This window comes from Rhipicephalus sanguineus, chromosome 8 (genome assembly GCF_013339695.2).
Source record: "Rhipicephalus sanguineus isolate Rsan-2018 chromosome 8, BIME_Rsan_1.4, whole genome shotgun sequence".
Lineage (NCBI taxonomy): Eukaryota > Metazoa > Arthropoda > Arachnida > Ixodida > Ixodidae > Rhipicephalus > Rhipicephalus sanguineus.
In genome coordinates, this window is record NC_051183.1 from 154,153,739 (window position 1) to 154,177,118 (window position 23,380).

The window sequence follows — 23,380 nt, forward strand, 5'->3', positions numbered from 1 at the left end:
TACTGCCAAGAGTTCTTTCCTCTCAAAACATAAATGGCCACAGCCAATCTATCTGATCTGGCTCCCTTGAAGTTTTTCACGCCAGGTGGCAGCTACTGACCCCTCTAAATTAAGGTCCCTGTATTTTTCAAAGGTAGCCCAAACCATTGTACAAAAAGGAAAGTGAGAATTTCCTTCCCGCCCTCTACGTCTCTTCTTCGCCCTTTTGTGCTCCTCTACTGGACCAGGCCTGACATGTGACCAATTAACCCCGATGACTACTCCGCTGCTTGAGCTCTCGCCGGTAAACGATGCCATTATCGGGCGTAGAAACATCGCCGCGCGTGTGTGCTGTACGTGAGTGCCGAAAAACACAGCTGGTTGATAGCTCTGTTAAGTCATTATTTTTCTTTAAAACCTTCACAAAGAGCCAGTTAGGTGCTCCTGTTAAGAAACTGGTCAGTAGTGATAACGTTTTTAGATAGAACTAGACTTCCCAATGGAATTTGCACAACTTTGCTCATCTCGAAAATCTGCTTATCTTGAAGTTTTTTCTGGTTTTTACCAGTTCCATGTTGACGAGGTATTACTGTACACCAACCCATATAAAAATCATAACAAATCGCATGCCCCATGTGCATTTTTAGAATACGTAAAAGTAGCCGAAAGGAAGAAAAAAAAGCCATTTGTGATAGCATTCTTTTCATATATTACAGCACTGCTAGTTTATGCAGTCTGTAAGATTTTTGTGGCATAGTTTACAGTTTATTTCTTCACGTGTTATTGTGCAAAAAAAGAAATTCACAGCATATCCACGGGTGAATGATGAACAGCTTAGGCGAAGCTTCTGAAGCAATCATGGTTACACTATGAAATCTTCAGTGGTTTTGCCAAGCAGTAATTAAAGCGATAGCCAGTATATCATCAAAGACGAGACAAACACTGTATATATTTATACAAGAAATTTTATTAATTGTAAGTGGTAGCTAGACGTGGCTTCAGTTTTCCGTTCATTATAACGGCTTTATGGTCGGTGAAGTGACGGATCGGTGATGGATCGTAGTGGGATGTTTGCAAAGACGAAGTAGTGGGCAGTTTGCAAAGGTGGCTTCTGTTGCCCCTTCATTATAACGGCTTTATGGTCGGTGAAGTAATGGATCGGTGATAGATCGTAGTGGGACGTTTGCAAAGACGAAGTAGTGGGCAGTTTGCAAAGGTGGCTTCTGTTGCCCCTTCATTATAACGGCTTTATGGTCGGTGAAGTAATGGATCGGTGATGGATCGTAGTGGGATGTTTGCAAAGACGAAGTAGTGGGCAGTTTGCAAAGGTGGTTTCTGTTGCCCCTTCATTATAACGGCTTTATGGTCGGTGAAGTAATGGATCGGTGATGGATCGTAGTGGGATGTCTGCAAAGACGAAGTAGTGGGCAGTTTGCAAAGGTGGCTTCTGTTGCCCCTTCATTATAACGGCTTTATGGTCGGTGAAGTAATGGATCGGTGATAGATCGTAGTGGGATGTTTGCAAAGACGAAGTAGTGGGCAGTTTGCAAAGGATCGGTGATGCAGTGATGCTACCGAGGACTTCTGATTTGGAGCAATTTTTGGAGCAGCAAAATTTCCGTTTTGGAGCACTTTGGAGCAGCAATATTTTCATCTTGGAGCACTTTGGAGCAGATAATTTTGCATCTGGGAGCACTTTGGAGCAGCGAATTTTACATCCTGGAGTGCAATACAGAAGCATATTGCATTAACATTCAAGCACCTGAGTACTATTATGGGGCTCTTATGAAGGCTAGAAATATTTGGATTCATTGCAAATCTCATGGAAAAAATCATCTCAGGAACATAGGCGTGCGCACAGGGGGGGCAGGGGGGGGGGGGGGAGGCGGCCGCTCCTCCCTAATCACCTAAGAGGAGGGGGTGCAAAATCTGCCCCGTACATTGACCCGTGCGATAGCAATTATATGGACACTCTCGGCGGATTTTTGCCGTCGCCGTTGTCGTAATTTTCCGTATAAAGTCCAAATTAATAACATCACCACGCGCAGTCTAGCCGCGGGTAAAAGCTCGCGAGCGCTGGCGACGAACGCGGCTGAAGCGGAGATTAAACTAGCCGGCCGTCTGTCTCCGTCGCACGGACAGCGCATGAGATAACGCCTTCCCGCGTGTGGGCCTGCCGTCGATTGCTCATAAAACAGAGAGGAAACGCCCCGCCAGTCTTTCGTAAGGAGCATGAAGGGACGCCAGGGGAGCGGAAGGGGGGGGGACTGCATCGTTCGAAGGGCGCAGTCGCTTGCGCGCGCGCTATCTCGAGGCATCAGGAGACGGCTCGTAAACTTGCTCTGCTCTCAACGCTTACTTCGTGTTTAGAGAACTCAGAGCAAGAAAACGATTCGGTTCCTGGAGGGACCATATTCCCTTACACCAGCGTTTTGTTGAGTTACGCGAGATCGGATCCAAAAGAGTTAGCTGCTAGTCTTACTTCGTTTCACAATACAATTTTTTGGTATCGCATTCATTGCTTCGCTCTTAAGCGAAACTGGGTTTTTTTAACCGTTAGCTATTGACCTCCGAAAGCGAGGGGCGGACGTGTAACATGGCGTAGCCGCTTCAATGTGGGCCGTCAGCGACGGAGCGACGGGCCCGCTACTGACAGCTGCGCATTTGCGGCTGCTCCAACCAGGAGATATGATTTTACTAATGACATTTTTAAAAAAAGCAAGCAAAAATTCGAATTGGAACCCTAGCACGTGAGCTCGAAAGGGTAGGGCCTTTTAGGGGGTATTTACCGCAGAGTGATTACAAACTCAGACGTGCTGGCGGAAAGAATTACGAAAAAGCTGTTCTGGATGAAGACCCATGGATAAAGTATATCTGAGGAAAAGTGTCAACGCGTTTCCACCGTTCGCGTGCTCTTCCATAAACGCCAAGGAAGGAAAATTCGATATTGTCCCATATATCTACTGCGAGCGATCCCAGATTTCATTCCGCGATGTCCGGAAACAGAAGTGACAGACATTTTAGCGGCACTCATGTAGTTATTACTGAACATTGCTTTCCTTACGTGCCGTGCGACGCTTGAAACGAGCTATCAGCAGCGTTTCTGGAACAGACGACGTCCGCCAATGAATCGCCGTCGCACTTTCTCGCTACCGATAGGCCTAGACGTCACGAGCCTCTGCGGAGAGCGCGTTTTGCTGTCGAGCCTACTTGCAGAACAGAAGCTGCGTCGGCACCGTGCATGGCATCGTGGCTTACTCGGAACGCACGCGCGAGCGCTATTTATTCAGCGGAATAATTCTTGGTCCATAATTGCGACTTTATTGGCAGCCCCAAGATCGAGCTGCACATGTTCTGACGCGCCGGCGGTGCGATTGCCGGTGATAGACGCCCCCAAACCAGAGACTTTGGCGCAGTTTGGCGCAAATTTCGTCGATATTATCAGGATGGCGCAGTAAATACAATTTGGCGCACTTTGGCGCAGTTGGCGCAGGAGTGGAATCACTGGTGATGGGAGATGCTATTCGGGAGATACTGCCGGTTACGCCTTATGCCGGACGCGTGACAAGGTTAGACTAAGAGGAGCTTCGCCCCTAAAATCACATTATGAAGAGATGATGGCTTTTAGCACGCCATGCGCTGTTGCATCACATATCCTGCCGCGATAAAGCTTCTTGCACTGCTTGGCTAGCCGCAGGGGCACACAACACCTGCCTTGCAAATTGTGAAGACATCGGCAGTCCTTGTTCTTAACTTCCACCACTGGAGCAAATTTAGAATGTCATTGTGGACCTCTGCAGAATGAACATAGCTGTCCAGTTCTTGTTTCCGAACGTTGTGCCACTCTTTAATATCATCTATACAACTCCTCTTTGAGGGCTTCTCCTTGCAGTGCTTAGTGCAAAGTGCCCGAAATTTTTTTATTTTATTTATAAGTACGTTCTAGAGCTGACAGGTCTAAAGCATTTTTTTCATGAGGCACCCCCTGGGGTCACTATGTGTTGATACATAACCGTGAAACAAAAACTCTATACAGTAAAACCTCATTAATTCGAACTCAGTTATTTCGAAATCCCACTTAATGCGAAAGATTTCTGTGGTCCCGTATTTTGCAATGCGAATTTGAGTGGATAATCTGAAGTGGCGGTCAGTACCAGCCCGGTTAATTAGAAAACTTTGGGTGCCATGTGCCAATTCCCGATCCGGATTTCACTGCTAATCCGCGGAAACGACGACCCTTAGGAGCCACAAGGCAATGCAATGTAGCGATACTAATGAATGACAGGTTAAGCACCCCGGCCTTGCTGCTGTCAGCGAAAAAAGAAAAAAAGCAGTCTCGTGGTCAATTGAAATGTGCACCTGCGGAAAAGAAGATGTGCTTCACTGCACCACAGTGGTGACACATGGGCATCATGCCGCATGTTTCTCACAACGTCAGATTGTCATGCTTTACCCATTCTTTCTGGGAAAATAAAGAAATTAATAAAGGACGGTCTGACGGAATTCGCGATGTATGCGAACCTCTGATTCGTGGTTGCTCCGGCAATTTGCGCACGTGCACTGCTGGTGGAGTGCTTGCCTGCTTCGAAAACGCCTACTTTGAAAACTCAGTTTGAAAAACACATCGCGAATTCCTTCACACTGGCCTCTATTAAATTCTTTATTTTACCAGAAATAATGGGCGAATGATCGCATTATAACACGCCTGCTCCTCGCTGCTGACGTTGCGAGGAGCAGGTGACATGCTGCCCGCGTGTCACCAGTGTGTCGCAGTGAAGCACATCGTCTTTTTCGCAGGCGTGCATATCAGTTGACCACGAGACTGTTTTTTAAAAAATTTTTTTTTTACCGCTGGCAGCAGTGAGGCCCGCCGTTTCCCCGGTTTAGCGGCAAAATTGAAACTGGGTACTGCTGGAAAACATAACCCTTGAAGCCGCAAACTAGCAAGCAAAGCAAACGATCACCTTTGATAACTTTCAGTAATTCAAAGTTCCTTGCATCCTACTTTTTGTATGTTTCGTTCATTCGAAAACCCGCTTAATTAGAAGATTTTTCACAGTCCCAGTGACTTTGAATTAACGAGGTCTTACTGTATTTCAAGATCGGCATCCAGATTTTAATCATTTTGGAGATAGTTATCAATATTATTGAAGTTATCACATGTTGAAGTTTGACACAGGACTCTCTAGCTGCGAGTGTGCTTTTTTGTAATGTAATGCGTTGCGATGTGTTCTTGTTAATTTATATTTCAAATGAAAATGTGGTTGATAGTGTTTGTGGTTGATAGTGCTGTTTTTCCATCCTTTTATTTTCTTGCTGTTTAATTGCCATGTTTATTTACACTGTTTATTAACTTCTTTCGGTATAATTCTCTTTTTGATTCATCATTATGTGCAGCACAGTTTGCCATAAATGTGCCAAAGTGTACATTTGGGGAGCCAGAGCTAGTCAAGCTGCTTCTCAGCTTTTTCTCAAGCCTCCCTCATCTTCTTGATGAAAAATAAAGGAACTACAGTAAACGCTCATTAATTCAACACCCGTTATTTAGGAAAATCAGATAATTCAAACATGTTCTCTGGTCCTGGCTAGCATATGCGCTGTTTAACGGCATGAAACTCGCGTTAATTTGGTCTTATTTGGCCGCAACCTGGTTATTTTGGACGATCCTCAAAGCATGCCGAGCGCGAAGTATCGCAAACGTGCGACGCGAAAGAGCGAGAACTGCGTTCACAGACGGCCGTAACAGCCGCAGGCTTTCTGAAAGGCGTAATCGCTATCCACAATCGCGTTGTTGGTACGTAATAAAGCATGGGTTCAGAGCACATTTCGGCTTAGACAAAGGGAATCTTGAGCTGCAGTCACTGTGGTCACACTGTGAAGTTGCGAATGACGAGAATTGCAACTTACACTGCTCTTATGCAAAATAAGTGCTGTATTTACGTATTTGTCAAGAAAATAAAAGGTTTGATTATTGTTTTCTTGATAGTACTTTCGATAATTCGGCATTCTGTTAATTCGGACAGTTTGTTGGTCCCATGAAGTCCAAATTAACGAGCTTTTATGCCAACATGTTGTACCCCCCTGCTCCTGCCTGCATCACGGTTCTGGCCCTCGCGGGAGTAAATTTTCGTGAATGCAGCCCTTTAGTTGAGGAGAGTTTGAGACCCCTGCAGTAGAAGATGGCCATTGGACTACGCGTGTTTGACTGGCAGAAGGTGGATGAAGGGATTTCGATCTATTTTCAGGGTTTGTTCCAGTTTGGAGACAAAGTCACGTATAAGCTTCCCAACCCTTACTGGCTGGGTCTCCGTGCACGGAAGTGGCAGTTGTCGACTTGTCTTTTTTTGAAGCCAGATATTTGGTCAAGCGAATGTACTTTGCCCCATGCCATGTTTAATGGACGTACACTATTCTTGCACAGTGCTACGATGTTGCAACTATATATCATGTAGCTCTCGCACCATATAGCGCAATAGGACAAAAGCTCACACATTAAAAATGTGGGCACACAGAGCAGGCCCTGCACGTCCATATTGCATCACATGACCACTCGAAGCCATGACAGAGCCACAGAAAAAGAATTTTCCCTACAGTGATTCTGTTCAACATGACTCCGTTTAGACGCTTTTTTTTAGTGGACGGCTGGAACTTTGAAGAATGTTTCCCCATTCTGGAGCTCCATGATCACTCTTGTGACGCTGAGTTATAGGTATAAATTTATTATATATTACATTTATTACTGCGATTAAAATATTACATTTTGTATTTAAATTATGCCAAATGTAAATAAAACACAGAATAATGAGATGCTAACTATATAAGTGCCTGGTCTATGTATTTGCTTTTAGCCTGCCCATTTCACATAAAACAAGTAGCCCAATATGCAAGAAGCAAAAGGAGTTTAGTACCGTAAAAAGCCGCGTATACTAGCTCGGACCCGCATATAGTCCAAGGTGCATTTGGGGGATAGCAAGCGTGAGAAAAAAATTTTTTCACCCAAATACAACCAGAGGAAAACAGAAAATGGATACATTTATTCACACACTTAATCATCGTCGTCTGGCGCACTTCATTCCGAAATTCCCTTGTCAGAGATGTACTCCCCAGCACCTCATCCTCAGCACGAGCGTTTGAAATCAAGCATTTTTTGAAGGCACAATGAACAAGCACTTCGGGAATGCAGGCCGAAGCCATGGTAATCCATGTGCACAGTATCACTGGCGAGGCTCGTGCCAGCCGTCCAGGCAGGGTTCCGGTTGGCAGAAACAGCTCTCCGAACCTCACCTACTCTATATACAGGTGCTTGATGTGGTCCTTAAATGGTTTATTTAGGCAGAGCAGCTGCAGCTGAGATGCCATCCCTCTTGGGATGACGACGAGATCGGCATGGGAGTCATGCAGCAGTCGCTTCACGGAGGTGACACTGAAACGCGTTGAGCACAAATATCGATGGGAGCCCCAGCGATGCTTCGTTGCTCCCAAACGAAGCCTATCAATTGCCGTTCAACGTCGATAAATGGTCCATTTTTTGGCCCGCAGAAACTTCTTATACCGCTGCACACAAAGAGGGCTTCTTTCAGTTTCCTCCAACCGCGAATGCTTCGCTCATTCACGCCGAACTGCCGCTCCGCAGCACAGTTGCTGATGGTTTCGGCAGCCAAGATCACCTTTCTTTTAAAAGCAGTTGAATACTGCTTTCACGATCCTTACATGGCATAAAATTGTGGCTGTCGTGAAGTGCACTAAATGGTTGCAATGGCGACTGTTAGATAAGCCTGATGACGATGATAGCACCACACAATGCCGAAACCGAAACTGTAAATTCCGGCTGAAAATTTTTGGAATCCGCATATAGTACGAGGCAGAAATTGGGCAACATGAAATCCGGAAAAATACCACGGACTATACGGAGGTTTTCACGGTACTTGTCCCTCATAAAACTTCCCCAAATAGCTTGCTCCACATTAAAAAAATGCGTTTTTTCAAGATAAAATGTGGAACATATAAGCATGCACAACATATACGGAAATACTTAAAGGGACACTAAAGAGAAAAACGATTTTTCTGTTATGAGTAAATTACTATTTTATAATTGCGAAATCACCACGCTCGCCGCGACAACTCTTGGTAAGCGAGAAAATGAGAAAAAAGAAAATGCTGGTGGTGATGCCACCTTGAAATTCACGCAGCAAATGCCGTGACATCATAGGTTCTGACGGTGCCTACAGGGGCCTACGTAGTTCCTAAACGGTAAAAATGAAGTACATTGACCTCTGAGGGGCTGAGGGGACTGTAGTCTTAAAATACCAAGTTTCAGGAAATTTCGTTGAGCCAATGCCTCCAAAGTACAGTGGAACTTCGATTATACGTCCCCCGGTCCTGCGACGACCCGCGTTTTACGACGAATTGGCTTGGTCCCGGCAAAACCCCCATAGAAATAATGTATTAAAAACCTCAATTGTACGACGCAATTTTACGCCGGCCCCGCCTCATATGACGCTTCGCTGGACTGTCCGAGAAAAAAAAAAGACCTACGATGACGCAGGCTGGCACGCAAACACACTGCGGCCAGGCGGCCGGACGAAAAAAGTCGGGAAACCGAGGAACGGAGTTCGTATCCGCGCTGCCACCACAGGGCCTCTTCAATTTTTCGACACGCGGTCAGCCATAGCTAGCCAGAGCCAACGTTGGCCGGAGCCAGCCGGAGCGCATTCGTTTTGTCGCATTGCACTGCGCACTTCCGTTGCCACCTTTTTTTTTTCTTTCTTTTGGGTGGTTTTGTAGTGACCGTTGTAAGCAGATAACATGGCAGATAATTTTGAGCTCGCTTTCTAGTATATGCGATAACTTTCACTAGATTTCGTGTAGCTGTACCGGACGTGTTGAATGGCGATTGTTGAGCCTACGTTTGCGACAGCCGCGGGAACCGGAACTAGCTGCTGTCTAGCTACCAGAGGGCTGGGGCGTTTTAGCCGCTCGCGATTGGTCGAAGCTTGCAAATTGAATAGGCCTACTGCCGTGCTGCCTGCCATTCAGCCATTCCTTCATGTGTTTGCCTCATCGGTTGGTTGTGCTGCGCCGCAGCTGCTGTGTCCACGTGCAAAATTTTCTGTGTTCGGACACTGGTGTGCGAGGAAGCTTTCGAATTCTTGGTTGCGAGTGCTGCGTCTCGCAATGTCGCGGATCCGAAAACCGCTGACGCTCGGAGAAAAGCTTCGCATAATCGAGGAGGCGGAGAAGTGTAACGGAGCAACAAAGGCCAGCATTGCCCGCGACCTGAACATTCCAGAGTCGTCGCTGAAAACGATCCTCGCGAAGAAGGACAGCATCCTGCTAAATGCGGCAAAGTTCGGCCTGAACGGGAAGGCTGCGAAAGATGTCAAATATGCTGCCATGGAGAAGGCCCTCGTTGAGTGGTTGCGTCAGGCCCGCAGTTCAGGAATTGCCGTGGATGGCGCAATTTTGAAGGAGAAGACTGAGACAGTTGCATTGCGCTGCGGCATTGACGACTTTAAAGCCTCCAATGGCTGGTTGGATCGCTTTAAAAAACACAGTGGAGTTGTGTACAGCCGTTGCAGTGGAGAGAGCGCGTCAGTCAGCTCCGACACTGTAGAAAAGTGGACTGCATTGCTGCCGGAATTGATACGGGAATACAAGCCGTCCGACATGTTCAACGCGGACGAAACTGGATTATTTTATAATATGCAGCCATAACAGACACTGGCATTCAAAGGAGAGAGCTGTCACGGGGGTAAGCGAAGCAAAGAGCGTCTTACCGTATTGCTTTGCGCTAATGAGGACGGCTCTTAAAAGCTTCCTGCCCTCGTGATCGGCAAGTTTGAGAAGCCGCGATGCTTCAAGAATTTGAAAAGGTTGCCGTGCCAGTACACGTTCAACCGGAAAGCCTGGATGACGGCTGCTATGTTTTCTACATATCTGCAGCAGCTGGACTCCAAAATGGGGGCTAAGAACAGAAAGATTCTTTTTCTGCTTGACAATGCGCCATGCCATCCATCAGATACATCGCATTTGAGAAATGTGAAAGTTGCATTTCTGCCCCCCAATTGCACTAGCCAGCTGCAGCCACTTGACGCTGGCGTCAAGTGCATGAAACAGAAATATCGGATGTTTCTGGTGCAGCGTCGGCAGGCGGGCATGGAATGCAAGCAGTTGGATAAGAAGCTTTCTGTGCTTGATGCAATGCTAGTCATGGGACGCAGTCACGCCAGAAACCATCGCCAACTCCTTCAGGCACTGCGGCTTTAATAGAAGTGGTGCTTGTTCTACCAGTGAAGCTGCAGTGCCTGTTGACGACGAACCAGAGTTCGGCAGCCTGGAGCTGCCTGGATCTTTCGCGGACTATGTTGGTGCCGACGACGACGTTGCAGTGTGCAGTGCAGTGTCGCTGGATGACATTATCGAAACTGTGCGTCCCGACACTGCGGGAACTTCCGACGAGGAAGAGATGGATGACGCTGCAGAGGCTAGCACGTCTGTTCCGACTTACGCGGACGTGTTGTGCTATGTCGACCACAATCGGCGGTTTGCTGCTAGTCATGCTAGCGCCAGTCCCGTCCTCTCTGTCTGTCCGTGTGTTGCTTTGCGCTACAATTTTTTCCTTCAGAAGTCATGAACCAACTGCTGCCAGATGTTGCAGCTATCGAAAGAAAGCTGATGCGTCGTGGCTGGGCAAACTCTCAGACGAAAATCACAGATTTTTTTAAAAGGTGAGAAATAAAGGTTCGTTCACACCTCCATTAAAATGCGTGGTTGTCATTTTTTCAATTAATTTAATCTACGTTCCTCGGAGCAGCGTAGGTTTGTGCCGCGGACTTTCTTAGGCATTATGTGCCCGCTGTTGTGGGGCAACAATGACCGTCACTGCCTATATTCTCGGTTTTTCGATTATACGACGCCCGGATTATACGACGATTTTGTGTGGTCCCCTGAAAGTCGTATAATCGAAGTTCCACTGTATGACAAATACAGTTTGAAATCCGTGACATCACGCACGGAGATTTCGGCACGAAATTTAAAAGTACAACTTTGACCTTTATTTTCTCCTCTATTAATAAACTTATGATGGCGAAATTAATGACATTTGAGTTCTGAGAGTTCTCAGAGTACACTTTATCATCATCATCATCATCATCAGCCTGTCTACGCCCACTGCAGGGCAAAGGCCTCTCCCATGTTCCGCCAATCAACCCGGTCCTGTGCTTTCTGCTGCCACGTAATACCTGCAAACTTCTTAATCTCATCTACCCACCTAATTTTCTGTCTCCCTCTCACGCGTTTGCCATCTCTTGGAATCCAGTCAGTTACCCTTAATGACCACCGGTTATCCTGCCGACGTGCCGACCACCGGTTATCCTGCCGACACTTTATCAGTCTAAACCAATTCACTGTTTCACTTTAGTGTCCCTTTAAGAGCTGAGCAAAGTCCAAGCCCGGCCTGACCCGAGCCTGCCACCTCAAACTCAGCCCCAACCCTCAGCTTGGAGCTTCATACCCGAACCCGACCCTGCCCACGGTCCAGGCCCAGGTTTTCAGGTAGGCCCAAGCCCACGCAGTGTTCTAGCGTACAGCGAATCTCTGTAACTCCGCTCGTACTTGATGGATTCTAAAAATTTTTGTGGAAGTCGATTCGTGAGGCTCTTTTAATGAAGCCATTCGATGATTACTTGGAAAAGTGCTGCAGGGTCCCTCTAGTATACCAGTATGAACCAGAACCAAGTAGCTCACCTTTCCGTTTTGCTTCACACTATGTAATATTTTAAAAAAGGCTACAAGGTGTATTAGAACAATTATTGCGTATCTGAAACCAGCGCATAAAAATATATAAGCTGCGAAAGTTTCATAAAAATGTACTAAAAATTAAAAACATGTCGATATAGCAAACTTCAACATAACGAAATCCTTGATATTGGCGGCGAGGAGTTACGGAGTCGCCCTCTATCGGACGTGCCTCGATTGCGTGCTAGGCAGGATGCCGCCGGCGCACGCCCCATAGGTTTTGCTGTCGGCGCTCTACAAAATCACCTCGCGGAAGCCCTCCGGGACATTTCTGCAGGTACTTTCGAAAAGAAATATGTTTTTTCCTGTCAAAAGAATAATTTTCGACGATCAGAAAGCACAAGATAGTCTACAGTCTGTCTCTCTGCAGAAAACCGAGCACCCGCTTCACGCGGTCACCGCGTTGGAGACCCCTGAACCGGCTCCTTGCGTGAAAGGTAGTCACTCGCTGAGTGCAAAATATGTGAAATATCTTGTCAGAGTAGACTGTCCGTATAACCAAACGGAGCATAACAGAAAGAAGCCTCAAGTCAGCGATCGTACGGGTTCACGACGACTACCGGCGGCTCTGCATGTATGAGCGCCTGCATGTATGCTCGTACTGATGGTTTCGCTTTTGCTACGAGCGCGTTCTGGCACCGCGCTGTGAACTTTAGGCCGCAAAATATGAGAATTTGTGAGTACACAAACAACTACTGTTGCACGGACGCTATCAGAGCAGTTCGAAAACAATTTCATTACAACTACGGCATCGGTGCGCATGGCGACTTTGTGATGTGCCGTCCCGATGATTCAGTATTTTTTTTTTGCCTAAATTCGTGTACGTTTCAATGTCATTTGACAAGTTGTCTCGCACTGCGTATTGATCGGCCTTCTCGGCGGGCAAACCCCGCTGCTTCTGTTTCTTCAGTGCATTCGTTTCGTTTGGTGCTCACACAAAATGTGAGCAAACGCGACGCCTTTTTTTTAATGCTTCTTAATTATCGTTCCATTTGCATTCAAGTGAACTTAATTGCCGCTCTCTGTCATCAACAAATTCATAGACCAAAGCTTCACCACTTCGAGATTGCTGGTGGAAGGAGAAGTAGTCTACGAGACCGAGCATGGTAGTAGCATGAAACGTCTAGGAAAAGAAAGAAAATACCCCAGTAACGTTTGCCGGACCTGTTCTGCAAACGTCGGCTGTGAACTAGCACCCACGTGAACTTGAAATAGCGGTGAATAAAATAGAAGTTATTGCAGTAACCAGCAGCTGCAAAACAAGATAGTAAATATTTGACGAGTACCCCAGCAGTTTTGGCAGCAGTGCCGTGTTTAACGCCAACAGGGTGGCATCTTTCCCACGTAAATAAATGAGGCTCCAAGAAAATACATGGGGGTGGAGAGGCCCAACGTTAGTTTGAGAGTGACACAAATAAATTTGGGGCAGTGTTTGCGTCAGGGGAACGCAAGCTTGACTGAAAGAATGTTACTGCCAACAGAAATTCAGCACAGAGCCGCAGCATTTGACTCTTTCGCTATGTACGTCCACCAGCAAATGTCGCGTAGCTTATGAAGGCGAAAGCCAGATGCCTCTTCAAACGGGGAGATTGACCGTCGTGGCGTCAAGACGAGTGACGCAAAAAATAATTGTCACGTGATGAGATCACCGTATCACGTCGTCATGACGTCACAGACCTCCTAAATTTGTAACTTCATTAAGACATCACCATGACGTGCATAACGTGATGTCACACGATGACGTATTCACACGACATGGTCCCTTTGCACTGCCTCCGTGATCGGTGATGACGTTATCATATGACGTCATCATGACGTCACAGATCGCCAAAATATGTAGAGTCATTATGACGTCACATAACGTGACGTCACATGATGACGCATTCACACGTCATGATCGCTTTGCATCGCCTCCGTGATCGGTCACGGAGGCCGTGCAAAACCGCGTTAGGTGCAGAACGCTTTTGGAGGGGGGCACGGGAGAATCAATACATCGACTGACAAGAAGAAGAAGATGGATTTTGCGTTCCAGTCATATTCGGCGAGTGCATAAGGCACCCTGTGGGTTTTTTAATTTAATGTATCTAAACAATGACTTGAGCATCTGCAGCCGATTTTGTGGATGCTGAGCACATGGCGGACGATCAAGAGGCTGCACGGGAGTGTTCTGAGATGGTATCGCACGTGGTAAGAGGTGGCGCCTTTTCCATCCTGTGGCAGATAAGCATCATTTGCCGGCAGCAAGCGCACGCGAGCCATCGTCTCAGTGCACACTGTCTGCAACTCACCGAACATCGCAGGCCCGACGCAGTAACGAAAGTCTTCGTCGCGGAAGTGCTTGTTGCACACAAGACTCGCAACCGATGGCTACTTGCCGGTTCCTAGCTTTACAACCCATGCTTCACGCAGTTTCTTGTCCCGCGGTTACCGGTGCAGGCTGACACTGGGCTCCGTTGCGTAAGCTCGGCACTGCGACACCGAGCGGTAGAGCCCCATGTTCGTCGCCTTCGGAGGCAGCCACTCTATTACAATGGTTTCAATTGAGCAGAAAATGCGAGAAAACTTCCATATTTGAACAGACCGCAGCGCATGTGGTACTTGAAACTCATTTTCAAAGCACGCGGCAGCGCTCCAGAAGCAGCCGACGTGGCCGCTGAGACCACGTGATCCTGCCAAGCACGTCACGCCGACGGTGGCGCCGGCGTTTCCAGTGGTGGGCCTCGAGGCCAATAGCAAATTATTTCACTTTTTATCACATAACGCCCATCAAACACCACATATTTTTTTCCTCAGTAAAACGTGTTTGACTGAAACTGCGATATAACAATGTTTCACTGCTATCACGACGGAATCACAGGCAATAAACTGAAAATTCTGATAACGGTGCACCTCAGTGGTCTCCCCTGTTTCGGAGTGGGAGAGGGAGAAGCGGATGCAAGGCACATGGGAACACACTATTTAACCGTCCTGCTGCAGCGTAGTTTCACATGCTGCACCGTGCACCCCATTTGGTGTCATTGCCTCTTGTCAAGTTACAAGCATGAGCAGCCTTAGATGTGCCAGCAGCAAAGCAGTAAATGCAACAAGCTCCGAGTTATCTCGCAAGCGATCGCAACCGCTGAGGAAACGGATGTCAGTGACAAGTAGCAGGCAATCTCTATCAGTGAGAAAAAAAGACATCACTGCTTCTTTGCGGATATTGCAGAGTTCACTCTTCATCATCCTATGATCCTGGTTCAAGAAGTTACTCTGGCCTTGCGAAGAATAGAAGAGATTCCCAGCGAAAGCAATCACAATTTCCAGCTGCATTTACCACAAGTTAGCTTTTTTGGTAAGAGAACTGCTGTAACAAGTTTTAAGCAGCTGAGCAATATTTTTTCAAGCTGCTCCCACTTGCCAGCTGCACCATCATCAGCTTCATGAAATTATGCGGACTTTGCATAATAAAGCTGACTAGCAAGAATTTGATTGAGCCACTGCATTGTGTCAACCAAAATTTATGACACGTAATGGGTCTTTTTGCTTCGATTCGGTGCGCAATGTCACGAAACAAAACATGGCCACCATAAATGTACGTGCTGTAATTCAGGCTGTTACCTTGCTTTCATGCTATTTTAGACTGCAGCTCTTTCATTTGTGTGGTGTGCGAAACTTTTCGATGCGTAAGTTCACGAGATTAAGTGAAGAGTGAGTGGTTCGTTTGGTGAACATGATATTATGCACATGACAGTACAGCAGACATATCACGGATAGAGTTGCTCCCTATCATGCTAATGTGATACGCTTCCATCATTTCTCTGGCATTTCTCACTCCTACCATAAAATTGGTACAGTCGAACCCACTTATAACGATCCCACATAAAACGATCTATCGGTTATAACGACCATATTTGGGTGCACTTACGATTTTCCTATGCTAACCATTGAAGCTGCGTCCAGATATAGCGAACATTTTCAAAGCCTCCTACTTTTACAACGAACGCTTCAGACACGGTCGCGGTAAAAATAGGGCGCATACGAAGCGAAAAAAAGTTAAAACATGCCTTCTAAAGCATGACAGGGGCGCGCGCTCGCGCGTGCCCCGCTCCAGTTTACTCGCGACTAAGATACCCAGATCAGCAAGCACCGCCCGCAGATTTCGGACGCTGCGAGCGACGTCGCTCACTTTCCAGGCGTTTCTTCAGTGGTAGAATGGCAGTGAGGGAAAAAAAAAACATAGTAGGCAGCATGAAGCCTTCCGGTCAGCTTTCGCACAGTAACCTTTCCTGACACGACCACCTGCGATGAACCAAACAATGCCTTGTGACGCAAGAAGGCATAAATGCAAGAAGTGATAACCGCGATAACTTTCCATCGCAAAAAGGTTCACTGCGTCCCTAAACTCGTCGACACCACAATGTGCCGCGAAAAGTCGTCCGTCTTTTCGGTAACGGCAGAGACCGGTCGATCGGTGATTACGACTTCCGCGCGATTGCGGCGATGCCTTCGCGGATAAGCATCAGAAAAGAGCGAAGGCGAGGTGGCGACCGTCGATGAACATGCCATTATGCCTTATAACCGACAACCTTATCACAGTCATCTGTAGATATCTGCTCGGCTGCGCATGTGGCGTACGCCGTACACTGCGGATTGACGGCGGTACGAGCGCGCCATGGTTAGCCATGCTGCCGTTCGCAAGTTCACCGCCGTCGCGTTGTGCGAGACCGCTTTAAAGTGCGCGTCGCTTTGTAGAAACGAAAGTAGCTCGCTGTTGTTGAGCGGTGCGGGCACCGAAAAACGTCGATGCACTGACAGCGAGCTTATACTGCGTGTTTGACTAGGTGACAACTGAAGTGCGCCGCGCATCGCGTCGTGCAGGGCCGCGAGAGCATCGTGGAAACGTAGAGTGCGCGGTGCTTGGAAAATGCTTGTTTTCGCCGCGCTGAACGAAGAGGCTAGTCGCCACACCCGTGCACGGTCCGAAGTGAAGCAAGCACGAAGAACGTACAAACGCGCGCATACGGCATACAGCAAGCGGCCCGGCAGTGACTCCGCGACCCGAATAGGCGACGCGCTGCACGCAACCAGCTAGGGATGATCGGCTCCACGTCGCAGTACCGAAGAGCGCTTCGGTACCGCGACGGTAAGGCGGTTAATTCACATGTGAGCACGCAGCGGGCATCGCTTCACGACGCGAAAAGGCTTAGCTTGTCACCGAAGGGGTTGTTAGCACTTTAATAAAAGTGCACAAAGAAAAAAAACGGCTTGGCCGTTGAGCGCACGTTTTTAAGGGCGAGTCCATATACAACGAACTACTGATATAACCACCACTTTTCGCGACACTTTCGAGTTCGTTATAAACGGGTTCGACTGTACACCAGTCAGCACTCAGTGGGGCTTGCCTCGATGTAGTAGGAGTATGCCCGGTTGTCCTTGTCCCACAGCAGCAGCCGCAGGTGGTTGAGGATGCAGGGTGCCCCCAGGCGCACCAGGATGCCCTGCTGTCCCTCGTCAATAGGGTGTCGGGTGAAGCCACGCTCCATGTCGTACGCCTGCGTGTCCCCATCCAGCAGGGCCGACCGCATCTCGCCCTGCATCACCTGAGCCCCGTGCAGCTGCGTGGCCACGTTCTCACCGGGCACTGCACGCGGAGAATTTCATTCATTCGCGACCCCAAAGATAGGGGCTCTAGCAGGGCGGTACAAAGCGTATAACGAGATCTGTTAAAGGGCCCCTCGGCCCCCTCTGATAACTTGTAAACATTTCGAGTAAGCGGGCACATCGAGTTCAGAATGCCATCACGATGAACAATGCCATATGCGGCAGCGCTACAAGCCGCAGACACACTCACAAATTCCAAAAAACAATCCCTTCTCCTCTAAGCCTCCATCCAAGTAGCATATGTTTGGGCATGTTGGTAACTCATGTTTCACTTTTTTAGCGCACAAATGAACAAGGACGAAAAGCGACACGGACACGGTGCTGTGTCCACGTCGCTTTTCGTCCTTGTTCGTTTGTGAACTAAAAAAGTGAAACACGAAAAAGAACCTGTTTGTTTGCACTAAAAAGCGTGCTCACCGCTCTTCCTCCTCACATGGCAAGGAGGAGCACTGGCCCAGGAGGAGAGACGAGCGAATGAATGGAGCTTAGTGAAGGAAAGGGCGAAACGAGCAAGGGCCTCTTTCAGATCATCAAACGTGTAACTCCACTATTACGGCACGGTTTAAAAAATTCTCACGGCTGCGTGTTTGTTGAAGACTCGTGCACAACTGCAAAACCACAATTAAATTTCAACCTCTGGATGGTATAGAGAACCTTTAACACATGTCATAAATACACGCAACAGATGGCTTGCACTGACACCACTGAAAGTGCCGTGATGGAGCACCAGCATGTGGGGACGCGACGTTTCTGATGTCACGTTAATGTTATCAAAACATCACATGCAGGTTCTTTCATTATTCACGAACAGGGGCGTTCCTGCCGCGTCGTTTTCACATAGATGCAATTTGTTTGTCATCAAAGCCGCCATCTTGGAGTCCCAGTTCCTTTCAGAAGCTGCCTCCATGACGTCACATGCAAGCCATCTATATAAAGTAATACAACAGTCAATAGTACCAACATGAAATATCAAGTAGAAGGATTGAAAGCTGGGCTAGTTGGCGACAGTACTTGAACATTCTTGAAACAGCGCAACGATGACGAGGATGAAGACGAGGTTGTTTGTGGTTCCTTTCTCTTTGTCCTCGTCGTCGTTGCGCTGTTTCAAGAATGTTCATGAAATATCAATATTTTACATTGTAAAGCAGCACACAGACAAGCCTTTGGTGATGCAAACAACAACAACAACAGAGTTACATTTCAAAAAGAGCCTGAAATTGGTCAATGTCGACTTCCGCAACTACGGGTACATAGAGGTCATTCCCCTCTGTTACAGTTGGGGGAACAAAGAATATTTAAGAACATTGTTTTTAGACTGAAATAGAACTACTATAATGCAAAACGACATCGTTGCCTTGTAGCATGACCAGAAGAAAATGAAATAATAGTTGCATGTTAGGCTTTTTAACTTGCCCTTAACAATTTTAAACATGAACTTAAGGCGAGCAATTTTATTTCTTACAGCTATACATTTTAGGCTAAGCAACTGAGTACAGTAGAAGCTCGGTGATACGATCACGGCTCGCACGAATTTCAGGGTGATACGAATTTTTCTGCGGTCCCGGCCAAGGCCCATTAGCCTGCTATGTAATGGAGTACGGTTGTTACGAACCGATTTTCACGCGGTGACGTTTGATACGAACGTACGCTACCACGCAGGTACAAACAGATGCTGCCCGTGCTGTCGCAGAAGACAAGGCAATTACGCGCGTGAGTTTGTCAGAACAGGCCATCAGTGGCGCATCGTAACCTCTGGGACATCCGAGACTGCGTGCGATACGGTGCGAATCTTGGAGGCCTCAGTGCGCCTTCATGTAGTACCTTCGCGTTTAGATTACAGATAATGCTGACGTAGCGCTCTCTAACGCGTCGACGCATGCTGCTGTGCTCGAGATAGCGTCATTGTACTTTGTTTACACGTGCCTGACACGTAGATGCAAGCCATGTCTTCGCGAAGAAGCTAGCCCTAGCAGCGTCAACATGCACGACCGTCGGGGACGCGCACACCTGCCAACTCTTCGATTTCCACAGGAGATTCCAGAATTTTGAGCAAACCTCCTGATCGTGCGGGCACGGCCGTAAATCTCCCGAAAAACATTCAAAACACGGCCGCGATAAGAAAGTAATAACAACAAAGGGCAGTGCTCCTAAATTTTTCTGGCGTTTAATCGTGTGCAAAGCGCTCCATAAGTCATTTTCGCCGCACCACTCTGATGCCATGCAAAAAAAAACGTACTAAGATTTGGAAGTGGCTACCAGCTGTCACAGGTCACAGCACACCTGGTTAACTAATTACACACGTGCGCACGCACCCCATATTTACGAGTACAAGCATGATCGTTGACATCTAAAAACGTTTCATGACGAACTGTCCATGACGTTGCTGCGTCCCTGAGAAACAATAAATGAAAACATGCGCCAGCTTTCTTTTTCCGTGTTTTTTGTTGATACAAATTTTGGATGACACGAATATTTTTGGTGACCCCGAGAGATTCGTATCACCGAGGTTTCACTGTAATTGATGAGGGACCGTAACTACTATTAAAAACATATCGCACTCTTTCCAGCTTATGTGTGTTTGTGTAAATGAATCCCAAATACCATTTGCATTTTTTAAGATCAGTAGTAGTTATTAGAGGTTTGAAAGTGATGAGTTTAGAAATTCTAAATGCACTGTTGAGAGTCCTCCTTCAATCATAAACAATGCCCCACTTAAGCGCTCGCCTAAACTTGCGACAAGCATCGGTTGAGTGACCATTTGTGACTGGCGACCCCCAAGGGAGCCGCTGTGCACACCTGCAATTGCGACCTACACCCGTTGCCACATTGAATTTACATCTCTTCACACTGCCACTGCCTCACAAAATAATTGTGATTACGGTGCAAAAGAAGACACCGGACAGTCTTTTTGCAAAAGAAGACAGAGTCTTTTCAGCTCCTAGAAAACTTTCACAGCTTTGTGGTAGACTAATCCTGTTGCCAAGGCGCGTAGTCCTTGTAGTATTAACCATAACAGGAAGTACGTTGTTTGTTCGAAAGGGGTAGTGTACAAGACACCTCTGTCTTGTGGTCTGTCCTATGTAGGGCAGACAGGTAGATGTCTGAACATCCAACTGCAGGAACACAGCAACAAAGTGAGGAGAGGAAGAGAGGACTTTCTTGGTGTGCACTGCACACAATGTGGCTGTATTCCGTTCTTTAAAAAGACGGCCATACTAGCAAAGCATCCTAATGAGAATACACGACTCATCATAGAAGCTGCAGCAATTGCTGAAGGTGGCTCTGTTAGTAAGCCTTCGATAGCTTTAACTGACAAGGAACTTGCTTACTTGCACCCACACATGCGCTCTTGTTCTTCTTGACAGAGCTGGTCCTGCTTTGTTGTTTTAGAGTGCTTGCTCATGTTGGCTTCGTGTTTAGGAGGGGGGTGTCTTTTATCGCATGTGCCATTTTTCATAAATTGCTTATTCTTTATAATAAAACTTTAGTTGGAAGTCAGTGCTCGTCTTCGTTGCTCTTTTGTCCTGTGTCTTCTTTTGCGCTGTAATCACCAATTTGAAGTGGAATACCAACTAGCCCGTACTCAGGCTTCACAAAATAAGTTGACGTCCCGTTCCAGTCCCAGAATGTGATCGCCATGGCCTTCTGAGCCAATTAGTGAGCTTGTTTGGGAGGTGTAAAAAAAAAAAAAAGTCTGAGCCTGTTTACTGGCCCTTTAAGGGGGGACGTGGCAATGGGAATGGTAAATATTGACAAAATGTTCAGTTTTTCAATTTAATTTTTCTTGCAATCCTGAGACCATCTTTTACACCATGGTGAAATATTAGACCAAAATAAGCAATAGAAGTTGAGAAAAAAGCATTTTACTAGTGTGCAGGGGTGGAAGCGGGCTTGAGTGTTTTGGAGCAGCTCAAGGAGCAGGAATAATGCTGTTTTGGAGCAGCTTTGGAGCACCAAAATGTGTGTTTTGGAGCAATGCAAGTTAGTTTTGGAGTAGAATTCTATGATCAAATATCATTGTTCTTTTTTATTTCTGGTAAACACAAGAATTTCCAACGATTTTAGAAAACATTTAATACTGATGAACCAACCACACTTAACACAAATTATATATATATATATATATATATATATATATATATATATATATATATATATATATATATATATACGCGCACACACACACGCGTGTACGTGTTATCAAAACATCACAGCAGTGATAGAGCAATGACTCAGGAAAATGAGATAAGCGATGTTCTTAATAGCTACACTTGACTAGACTGACAAATGAAAAACATTAAAGATAATGAACGTTTTTCACCAGCTGTGTTTTCGCACCGCGTTTGCCGGGTTGCTACATTTTCGTCAAAAGCCTACGCCGGCTTCAAAAAGTTCCTTCGAAATGCGCGGAGGTCAGCGCCGTCTGGAGGCATTGGGAGAAACCAAAGAAGCACGTGTCTGCACCCTAAACTCCGTTTGTCGGACGAGCGGGCGATGTGCCGCGCGAGGCGTTTTCTTTTCTACTTCGAGGAGGAAGACGCGGCAGCGCGATTTTGAGATGGCGTTCGTCAAAAGGACGCGCGCGACCCTCCGACCACGCGTCAGTCGCGCATGAAATCAAGCCGTTCAGTACGCAACAGCGCGATTTCGCGAAGGCGTTCGTCAAAAAACACGCGCGTCCCTCCGAACGCGCGTAAATCGCGCCAAAAATTGCGCCATGCGGTTCGACCTTCTCCCTTCAAGTTCCCTTCCAAGATTTGTCTATTATTGGTGTCGCTTATATGCACGCAAATACGGTACTTGAGATGCGATGATACTAGACGTCGCAATCGCACAATTTGTATCCCGTGGTTCTGTTTTTGTACTACCTGACATTTGTCTTTTCAGTAATAAACGTTCCAAGTGTCTATCTTGTTCTTTTTTTTTGTATATTTCTTCACTCGCCACCTCATGTGCCAAACCACACGCAGCAACGGCGGCGAGCGGCATGTCATGTAGTGCTGCGGATGGTACGAGCTACAGCGTACTCGACCACGAGCCAAGCGCAGGTTCTGATGAGCCAAAATCGAACACGACCGATCGCACCAGCGATACTAAGCTCGTCCCTGCACGAGCGCGTTTACATGCTGCATTTATAACGTCTAAGGGCTTGTGTGCAATGCAACAAATTCTGCACATGGAGAGGCACGCTTTCACTAAAAAAAATGAGTTTCGGAAATGGTCCAACCGACTTGCACGGACCGAGGCCCTGTGAGTGGTTTCGCGGTTGGTAGTGGCTTCACTGACCGCAAACAGATAAAACATTTTTTTTCTTTCTCATGAAGACTTATGACACAAAATCCACATTACACACTCAGCTATACAGCGGTTTCCTTAATGCAAAGTTTCTAAATAATGGTCGCGCGTTTACGTCCGCGGCGGCTGCTCGCACTATCCTCATGGTTTTACATCAAATTAAAGGGACACTAAAGGCAAATAACAATTTATGTCAGAGTGAAAGCCCAATGTATGACAACTTCTAAAACGGCAATAATATCAACAGCAGTGCCCTACTTACCGAGAAATTAAGCTAAATGTATCACATGATGAGCGCCACGAGTGGGACATTTTCGAAGTGATCCCGATGACGTAGGGAAGTCGGCCTACAATAAATCACTAGTAATCAAACTAGCAGCAGTAAAAAAAGAACATTCCGAGCATCAAAACACGCAATAAAATGCTGTTTGTTCGTTTCCGCTTGATTCATGGAAAACAAAACCTCCGTGGCGTTGCCATGGGGAACGGCGCGCATGGTTCAAAGGTTCCGTTTTCGCCGAGCTGTGCCTCGCCCGTCTCAGTGGTAGTTTCGGGATCGCGTACTGCCGTGCGTGTTTTGCGTGCTCGTGAAAGTCGCTCTGACAGGAAGTTCGACAAAATGCCGCATTCGTGTGATATTGCCGGATGCCCGAATGGTGCACAACGCCAG

General features: G+C 47.0%; 1 protein-coding gene across 1 annotated transcript in view; it reads right to left on the reverse strand.

The window, feature by feature from the left end:
* LOC119402410 (BTB/POZ domain-containing protein 9) overlaps positions 1 to 23,380 on the reverse strand; it is a 133,128-nt gene that overhangs the window by 51,327 nt on the left and 58,421 nt on the right. Inside the window, exon 7 of the mRNA XM_037669549.2 lies at positions 17,157 to 17,395. Within this exon, the coding sequence (XP_037525477.1) occupies positions 17,157 to 17,395 (239 nt within the window). The remainder of the gene's footprint in view (positions 1 to 17,156; positions 17,396 to 23,380) is intronic.